Raw genomic sequence first — 10,017 nt, forward strand, 5'->3', positions numbered from 1 at the left:
TGATGGGCAACTTGAAAACATCTACACATATAGTAAAAGTTATGCAGTGGGCATTCCCTGCTTTGTCTCAGACAGCAAAATCATTTAAATCAGCCCTGCCTCACACCATCGGATATATCAATGTAGATTTTTTTCTTTAGTCATAAGGAAAGCAGCATGAGGAGAATATAAGAACAATGGACGAAAACAATTAATGTAGAAGCTTTCTTTTATTAAATAAAGGTATGTACAGCAACTGCATTACAGTACAGAATACTTTTCAATGTTCATATAATTCCACAATGAAACTATGAGGCATACTGTTACAGAAAACCCATGATATAAAGCTTGCCTGCCCCACTACTCCAGTCTTAAAATGTAGTCAAACAGAATCCAATCCAGATATTGACGTACTGCATCTCCCTTCATTTTCAGCATTTTCGAAGCCGCAACTCAAAGGTGGGCACCTGGAATGCTATAGGTCTCCTGGCCTTGGGCCAAAGACACTACAAAAATTAGATCACAGCTGTGTCTTCAGAGAAATGGCCCAGTACAATGTGAGCTATGCCTGAAACATCAGTAGTTTCTGCCACAGGTACAGTCTTAAAAGCCTTACACCTTATCAAAAGATAACTCAACTAATGATGGCCCTGCTCATCAAATGTTGCAATTAAGTCCTCCATATCAGGATGCTAAAGTGCTGCTCTTCTCTATTATTCTATTTATGTTCAAGGCCTTCAGGCAGAGAAACTCACAGTATACGTAGCAAGGCAGCAACTGAATTCTCAGCACCTGGCTAAAGAGAGCAGGACTATTTAGGGACTCGCCTGAGTTCATGCATCAGCCAAAGAGCCACACTGAGCAATACCAAGGAACCAGATTGATGAGTGGCTGCTAAAGGTGTTGGGACATATAGAAGTAGTGTGCTGATGCCCAAAGTGACCTGCAAAGGAGCAAGAAGAGACGTATCAGTGACATATCAAAAGTAAAAGCAATATGCATTCCGCAAGTGAGCCTCCTTAACAAAGGGTGAGGATCAAGCGGTCTTTCCAATGTTGCAGGTTGCAAATCCTATTAGCTCCAGCCAATATAACCAGTGATGCGGGATACTGGCAGCTGTAATTCAAGATCTGAAAGACTACATGATTCACAACTCTAGTCCACACAATACTGTAACCACACAGAAGAAATAATAATTAAAAATCCAAAAATGACTTATGAGGGAAGAACAACATTGCAAAGGGCCAATTGTTTTCCCTTGTTCCAGGTCATAAAAATCAGCCAAAATTCATAGTTGTATTTTCTGATTTTGTGACAGGCTTTGAGCTTTATTTTTTTTTCTGGAGGCCTCCAAGATCAGTGTATCATCATTTGAGGGCAAAGAAAATAAGGTAAAACTAAATGATAGATACCCAGGGTCTTGGAGGGTAAGAAAGGTTGGTTGGGCACAGGATTACCACCTTGCTCTATCCTTCTTGTACAGAGCAAGATAAAGCAGTTTCTTAAATGGTCCGAATAAAGCCTCTTCTTCTGGCTATTGTCACAAACTTGCTCTCACATACACATACTATTTCCAATGTGAATAGTGTGCTACTTGAAAAACGAATGCACCTCTAGAAACACTGTGCTTCATTACACAGGCAAATTAAGTGGCTCCAATAATTTCCTCTTCACTTTCTTGATTAAAATCCAGGAAGCATTGGCAGCATGGATGGGTAGCAAACAACCCCTGTCCCAGGTTCCCACTGCACAGCATTACTGCTTCTCCATTTTTGTCTTTGGTCTTTAAGCGAAGAAGACTATATCATCCTTGTCACTAGTTGTAAGTGATTGAGATAGGCATCCATGATAACACCATCAGATAGAGACAGGCAGTCATACCGGCCACATGACCGTGGAGTTGTCTACAAACAACGGCAGCTCTTCGGCTTAGAAATGGAGATGAGCACCAATCCCCAGAGTCGGACATGACTAGACTTAATGTCAGGGCAAAACCTTTACCTTACTATTTGCCTTTGGACAGTTAAAAGGACAGAGCCAGTACCTGGAGATATGCAACAGCCAGTAAGGAAGTAACTGCCATTTTAGTCCTCCGAGGGAGAGGAATTTTCCTGGAAAACAGGTACAGTGCTGTGATGGCAGTGACAGAAGAAACTCCCTAAAAGAAAAAGAGAAAGTACTCAATGAAGGAATGCTAAAGGGTTAGCAGAGCTCCTAAGCAGACTTCAATGGGAAAATGGGATTAGCATTAGATACAAAGATCCATATTTTACACAATATAATATTTCTAATTCCACATTTCTTCAACATCAGACAGGTTAATACATATTCCCAACAGCTCTCTACAATATATGACTTAATATAGGCTTTAGCTGCAATCAGTATCCTCCACTCAGTTGTCCTTTAATTATCCTATAATAATAATAATAATAATAATAGCATATTTTCAGAAAAAAGTAATTTGTAGAATAATGTCACTATTCTTTTAACCTTAAATAAAGATTATCTTTATTGCCAACTGTTTGACACCCTTTATTTCAGGAATAGGAATGTGCAACTCTCAAGATGTTGCTGAACTGCAATTTGCAGCATTCCTCGCCATTATCTATGTTGGTTAGGGCAGATGGGAGGTGCACATCAACATGCTCACCCCTGCTTCAACTAAATATAATAGGGACTGAAAATAATACATTAGCTGTCCAAACAATATGTTCCACCCTGACATATCAATTCTCCCACACCCTCAGGTTATTTGTCATCCAGAACAAAATCGGGAGAAACATACTAACAAAGAAGGTCACATACCAGAATTCTATGATCAAACTGTACAGTTGTGGGATTCTCAAATGCATTCTTCAGCATTGGTGAAAAGGCAAGGAGGTCATCAGGAATCCAAGATTCCCCCATCTTGGGAAAAGAATTGTATACAAGTCCAGCATCTAGTCCTGCTACAAATGCCCCTGTAATTTCATAGAAGAGAGGCTTAAGTATGCATGTAACACTAGCAGTAGTAATTACTGGTTTTTAAAGTTACCCCCCCCCCCAAAGACCACATAGCAGTTTCCAGTTTGATGTACTAGCCTTCAGGGAGAGAAATTGAAGGACCTATTAAACCGAAAATGTGAGATCTTCCCTGGGACCTGAAGCACCCGCGCACAGTTAATGGGGGTTTCCTGGCCACCTCCCAAAGAAACAAGACAAAATCTCTCTTTATTCGTTATAAGGAATATGAGGTGTACATTTTCTTACAGATATTTATTCTTATCCAATTTTAACTGAATGAAGGGTTTTATTAGTTGGTAAGTCTATACATTTTTAAAAAGTTACAAACACAAACAGCTTTATTAATAAGGGAGACTTTTACCTGACAAAGCAGTAAGAAAGATAAGACCTGCTGTTCCATGGGCAAATCTTCTTAGATGTAGAAGATGGCGAGTTTCGGTTAACTGTCAAAATACAAGCAGAGAGCGAGTTAAAGGGATAGATAAAAACCTCTTAATTTACATTCTATGCGGATGAGCAAAGCCAATAAGGCTGCAATCCAATACACTTTTTTCCCATTGAGGAGCCTTAATGAATTCAACATATCCAAGTTCAAACTTGGCATGCAGATTATTACAGTGCATATGTTTCATTTGCTTGGGACACAGGCCTCTCCAACAGATCTTTGGCCACAGATGAAGATCTTTGTTTCACTATTAGAATTTTAAACCTTTCTGCTCTCTTAAGATAACTATTGTGTGGCATATCTATGAATCAATCCGGTCATTTTTTAACAGATACTATCAGTTCTTAGTATGTGATAATATCTACCTCATCAGTTCAGTCTTGCTGTTCAGCCAATAAACTATGAGACTCACATTCCTACCACATGAGCATCGCAAGAGAATTGGAAAGATTTCATCTCTTGCCTTCTCTACCCACCCAGGTTCTCCATTTTTACACACCTTGTGCTGTGGTAGTAGTAGTGATAGTCCAGTCCACAGGCTATAGCAATAAAGAACAAGTGCAGATCCCAGGTGTGCAGCTAGACGGTATTGGCTGACCCGAGGGATGTCATGGGAGTCCGGCTTTTCCTCCAGCCCACTCTTTACCATGTACCAGCCTAAGAGGCCCTGCCAAAAACAGCAGAAGAATTAGATGTATGACTTACCTCATTCATATCATATAAAGCATTGGCCGGGCTACAGGGTATCACCACTGTCACATCACATAAAAATTAGTATCAGCTGTTTTAGCTTTCATGCCTTAAAAGGTAAAGGTAAAGGTAGTCCCCTGACATTAAGTCCAGTCATGTCTGACTCTGGGGTGTGGTGCTCATCTCCATTTCTAAGCCGAAGAGCCGGCGTTGTCCATAGACACCTCCAAGGTCATGTGGCCGGCATGACTGCATGGAGCGCCGTTACCTTCCCGCCAGAGTAGTACCTATTGATCTACTCACATTTGCACGTTTTTGAACTGCTAGGTTGGCTGACAGCGGAAGCTCACGCCGCTCCCCGGATTCGAACCTGCGACCTTTTGATCAACAAACTCAGCAGCTCAGTGCTTTAACCCACTGCGCCACCGGGGGCTCCTTTCATGCCTTACCTAATTATTATTCTTATTATAATATTTGTATGCCTCTTTTTTCTCTTAAAATAGAATCAGTGTCAAAAGAGACTAAAAGCATCTGTTTAAGCTCTTTGGGGTACACCAATAGTCATTCAATGATATCAAGGTTTTAGAGTCCTTTCTCACCTGGAAGCACACGAGACCACAGAGGGCAAGGACACGACCCTTCAGAGACCGGTTCAGGTAGCCTTTCCTCCAAAAGTAAGCTGCTGGAAGGATGTAAGCCAATCCAACAAGCCGTCCCCACATACGGTGCGAGTATTCCATGTACCAGATGAATTTGAACTCTGTCAGCGTCATGTCATGGTTCAGTCTGTTTGATGTGGAGAAAAGATTTAATAACAAAAAAGGAACATAAACAAGTTGTTTTCTATTCACCACCTCAATTTTCTTCCAGTAGCACCAAAAAAATTATTATTTTCTTCCAACGTGCCCTCTGCTGGATAGCTCTTTATTTATAATAGCAGAGATCTCTCCCCAATAGAAATTTAGTTTCTAGGAATCTTACTCACATTTTAAATTCTGGGAACTGCTGGTACTTTTGGAATTCTGCCTCCCACTCTTGCTGTGTCTGAGGAGGCTTCATCTCCCGCACCAAGTGCCAGTCAACCATTGAAAGTCCAGATTCTGTCAGCCTGGGGAAGACAGCACAGCAAGGATTTATCACCGAGAGACACTGCTATCGCCGTGAAATGTGGTGTACGCATGTCTCTTTGGAAAAGCAACTTGAAACCAGAAATTGATGTGATCACATTATCTTAATTATGCATAGATTTCCCCCAGGTTTTCTATGACTCTCATGTACCTAGATATTACATACCACTATCTAGTAAAATAGATGGGAGAATGCTATCAGACTGATGCTATCAGACTGAAACTCTTAGCAGACATAGGCATCACAGTCAATTGTGAAAGATGCTAGTTACTGCAATCCCAGAACATATTTTACAAGGCACCTTCCACACAGCTGAATAAAATCCCACATTTTCTGCTTTGAACTGTAGTGTGGAATCAGATAACCCAGTTCAAAGCAGATATTGTGGGATTTTTTGTGTTGATATTCTGGGTTATATGGCTGCATATCAAAGCAAACCTGGAGCTACAACTACAAATCTGGAGTGTTTCCCAGATGCAATCCAGCACCATAGTATAATATTCAGCATACTAACTGGGATGTAACCCCCGCGAGTTGTCTTCTGAGTAAATATGCATAAAATTATATTATTATTCTGCAAGCTGGTGAGTGAACTAAAAAAACTGACATTCTGAGTGAACGTGCTTAACAGAACAAAATAAAAAGTGAAGCAAGAGAGACAGGTTATATGCTTCAGAATAAATAAATAAACAAATAACAAAAGCAAAACATATAATGCTGTCAGGTCAATCTAATTAAGATGGAAAATTGAGAATGTAATCAAACAATCAGAAGATTAAGGCATCTTAGTTTTAAGGCAATGGTTCTTAATCTGTGGGTCCCCAGATGTTTTGGCATTCAACACCCAGAAATCCAATCAGCTGGTAAGCTGGCTGGGATTTCTGGAAGTTGTAGGCCAAAACACCCAGGGACCCACAGGTTGAGAACCACTGTCTTAAGGGCATTATACTATGATGCAAGTCAGGAGGTATCAACTGCATCGCTGAAGTTTCTGTGTCATTTTAAATATGTTCTGGTTTTAGTTTGCAAGGTACCTTGAGTCCTATTATTAAATAAAAGATATAAATAAATATATTCCCAAGACTTCCATGAACCTCTGATTTACTATAACAATATTACATATGCCAGATCAAGCATTATGATATAGAATTTGTCCTTACAATGCAATTGTACAATAAAGGAAGAAAAGTTATAATGCAGCCATAAAAAAGGAATGAGGTCACAAAGCTTATCTCAAGAGTCTAAAATTCCTGATCTTTCTGATCTATGGAAATTTAAATCCACATGCTATATTGTATACAGTGTGATTGTCTTTATAGCATCTTGTAAAGCAAAAATACCTGAGAAAAAAGGAAACAAGTCTGCTAAATGCAGAGGGATCCACAGTCTATGAGAACTGTGGATCTTTTTTTGAAAAAGGAAAGGAATAGACAGTGATAAGCTAAAGAAGGCAAAGTCTCCTTACCGAGTAACACCACCAAGCACCACAGCTCCAGCTACAGTGCCACTGCAGATTAGGAGCCAGCGGCCCACAGCCCGGTTTGTCACAGCATTGGGGACAGATGGTATTGCCACTCTGGAATGAGAAACCACTTCTGACACAACACTGTGTTGTGCCCGTCTCTGGGGAAGTTGCCACCGTCGGAAGCATTGCTGAGGACACAGACATTAGTTAGTGACAATTTGATAAGGGATCTGCCCTTTTGCCTACAAGGCTAGACTAGGACTGCTTGCATGTACATGTGCAATCCAAAGGCTTGTCTACACTTCCTTGGATCTGTGGGCAAAAGCTTTTTTTAGCTACATCATACATACAAAATGAGAAATAGTATATTACAGTAGGCTCTCAGTTACTATTAAATTATGCCTAACTAACACTATACCTATGTTATGCTTTAAACTCTGTATTGACATGGTATTTATGTTGCAATACAGTACAGGCAGTCCACAAGTTATGAACAAGATAAATTCTGTTGGTATGTTCTTATGTTGAATTTGTATGTAAGTTGGAACAGGTGCATTTTTAAAATGCAACTCCAGCCAAATACCGTATTACCTTTGAATAGCATAAGGAAGGGTTAACACCTCTGTGGTATTTGTTTTGCTGTCTGTGCCCCTGTTCAGAAGAGTTCACCTCACGTTCTATACCTGTGATAATTGGGATTTGAAAAATATGCCTTGTTGTAGTAACAAAGATTTTTTTTTTTTGTCGTGTCAGGAGCAACCGCTCCTGTTGTGAGAGAATTGGCCGTCTGCAAGGACGTTGCCCAGGGGACGCCCGGATGATTTCTGATGTTTTGTCAACCTTGTGGGAGGCTTCTCTCTTGTCCCTGCATGAGGAGCTGGAGCCGATAGAGGGAGCTCTTCCGCCTCTCCCGGGAATCGAACCTGCGACTTGTCGGTCTTCAGTCCTGCCAGCACAGGGCTTTAACCCACTGCCCCACTGGGGGCTCGGTGACAAAGCTTCAGTGGAGACACCTTTTCCCCGTGACAACTCTTCCAGGAGTGAATTTCCCTTCTTAACTATGTTTGCAACTTGGGAACAGCTCATAGTTAAAAACAAATTAAAACCAACGTTACGTAACATAACATTTTACTGTATTACACATGCATTGTAAGTGTTATTTAAAATATTATTTCTTTTATTTCTTTTGCCAGTCGCTTGAGAGTTTCGGATAAATGAGAGTCTACTGTATTTACATTTTTAAGCAGTTATGATGTATTTGCAAGTGACAATAACTTGCCAAAGTGCGTTCCACATTTAAACCGAATCCACTTTCTGATAGCACTCAAGTCCCTAATTTTCAGATAAGAGGAGGCTTCCTGTATTGACGGATTTTTAAAAAACGTGGTTCTCCCTTGTTTATTTATTTACATTTCTACCCCGCCTTTCTCAACCCACGAAGGGGGGGGGGGGGCTAGTTGCCACAGAAATGGGACCTCAAACCCTATCCCACAGGCAAGTTGTTTAGTGCCAGGCCTGGCCAAACTTCGGCCCTCCCTCCAGGTGTTTTGGACTTCAACTCCCACAATTCCTAACAGCCTCAGGCCCTTTCCTTTTGCCCCGGCGGCCTGAGGCTGTTAGGAATTGTGGGAGTTGAAGTCCAAAGCACTTGGAGGGAGGGCCGAAGTTTGGCCAGGCCTGGTTTATAGTCCTAGCTTCTCTGAGGCCCTGTGTTCCATTATCCATCACCCTCCATCCCTCTACCTGGCCCAGAGAGCCGCCGCCACCACCACGAGGGGGCAGCAGGGCCCGAGCCCCACCGCATGCCGCCCGCAGAAGCAACAACATCGCTGCCGAGACACAACCCGGAAGTGTCTTTCTCCCCGGATACGGAAACGAGCGAATGCGCGAGCTCGCTCAGAGAGCGCGAGGGGTGGCCCCACGTGACAGCCCGGACGGCGCCTCTTCTCTTTCTCTGGCGCGCGCGCGCGCGCGAGCAGGACAGGTGAGGAGCAAGGGGCGGGGCGTGGGCGGGGCTTCCTCTTCTTTCCTTCCTCTCTCTCTCTCTCTCTCTAGCCTGGGAGTTGCCAAGGCCTCTCTCCTTCTTCTTCCCGCCCCGAGAGGCGGAATTGAGGAGATGCGGCCGGAAGCGAGGCCTGACGGGAGGGGGAGTGGGCGGCGACGGAACCAGGAATGGCGGCCGGAAGGGAAAGCCGGGGGCAATTGGTGGGCGGGCCAAGGGGCGGAAATCCGGTAGGGCTTGTTGGATTTGGGCCTTCCTTCTCGGTTCAAGCTAAAGGAAGAAGCCAGTGGTGGGTGGAGTTGTCTTATTGGCACTCTTTCCACCCCGGCTTCTCTCTTGAACAGGCGAAGGGATTCCTGGTCCCTTTGAGACTCAAGGCCTTTCCACACAGCCATAGAACCCAGAATATTTAGGCAGAAAATCCCACAATATCTGCTTTGAACTGGGTTATCTTGAGTCCACACTGCCATATATTCTAGTTCAAAGTTGAACTACAACTCCCATACTCAAGGTCAATGTCCACCAAACCCTTCCAGTATTTTCTGTTGATGATGGGAATTCCGTGTGCCAAGTTTGGTTCAGTTCCATTGTTGGTGGAGTTCAGAAAGCTCTTTGATTGTAGGCGAACTATAAACTCCAGCAACTACACCTCCCCAATGGCAAAATCAATCCCTCCCAACCCCACCAGTATTCAGATTTGGTCGTATCGAGTATTTGTGCCAAATTTCATTCATTGAATGAAGATACATACTGCACATTAGATATTTACATTATGATTCATAACAGTAGCAAAATTACAGTTAGGAAGTAGCAATGAAAATAATTTTATTTTCACAACATGAGGGGTCGCAGCATTAGGAAGGTTGAGAAACACTGCTTTTGGGGAAATGCTTAAGGAAATGGGCACTGGGAACTCCCGAAGAGCCCAGTGAAAATTTATTGTGTTCCATGGTCATGGGATGCTGGTTGAAAGTGTATGGGGATTGTAGATGAACTATAAATCCCAGTAACTACAACTATGACAAAATCATGCTGGTTAGCATAACAGTTTACTAACTAGCATGATTATTTGTCCTAATAGCTAGGAGAATGTGGAAGCAGTAATCCTACACATAATAGTTTAAGCTTTAATAAACGGATTTAAACTGTGCGCTCCCGTATTGAGCTTCTGGCTACCCCAACATGGCAACACATTCTCAATCACAAAAGCAATATTTATTGTGTCAGGAGCGAACCAAACACTTGTATTAAAAAACAAACAAACTAAACACAAACTTTGCAAACTTGGTATTCAATTACATGTCC

The 10,017-nt window shown here is 42.3% G+C and overlaps 2 protein-coding genes across 2 annotated transcripts in view; one reads left to right on the plus strand and one right to left on the minus strand.

The window, feature by feature from the left end:
• Positions 1–190: 190 nt before the first annotated feature.
• COX15 (cytochrome c oxidase assembly homolog COX15) lies at positions 191–8,537 on the minus strand. Its single transcript, XM_060768186.2, has 9 exons — positions 8,454–8,537; positions 6,711–6,898; positions 5,103–5,225; positions 4,717–4,903; positions 3,927–4,094; positions 3,344–3,425; positions 2,785–2,939; positions 2,024–2,137; positions 191–922 (listed from the first exon to the last, which is right to left on the minus strand). Exons 1-9 carry the CDS (start codon positions 8,535–8,537, stop codon positions 791–793), a joined length of 1,233 nt encoding a protein of 410 aa, XP_060624169.2. The 3' UTR covers positions 191–790.
• An 83-nt stretch (positions 8,538–8,620) lies between these two features.
• CUTC (cutC copper transporter) overlaps positions 8,621–10,017 on the plus strand; it is a 12,526-nt gene continuing 11,129 nt past the window's right edge. Inside the window, exon 1 of the mRNA XM_060768187.2 lies at positions 8,621–8,694. The gene's annotated coding sequence lies outside the window, so the exon portion shown is untranslated. The remainder of the gene's footprint in view (positions 8,695–10,017) is intronic.

Source organism: Anolis sagrei, chromosome 3 (assembly GCF_037176765.1).
Source record: "Anolis sagrei isolate rAnoSag1 chromosome 3, rAnoSag1.mat, whole genome shotgun sequence".
NCBI classification, from domain to species: Eukaryota; Metazoa; Chordata; class Lepidosauria; order Squamata; family Dactyloidae; genus Anolis; species Anolis sagrei.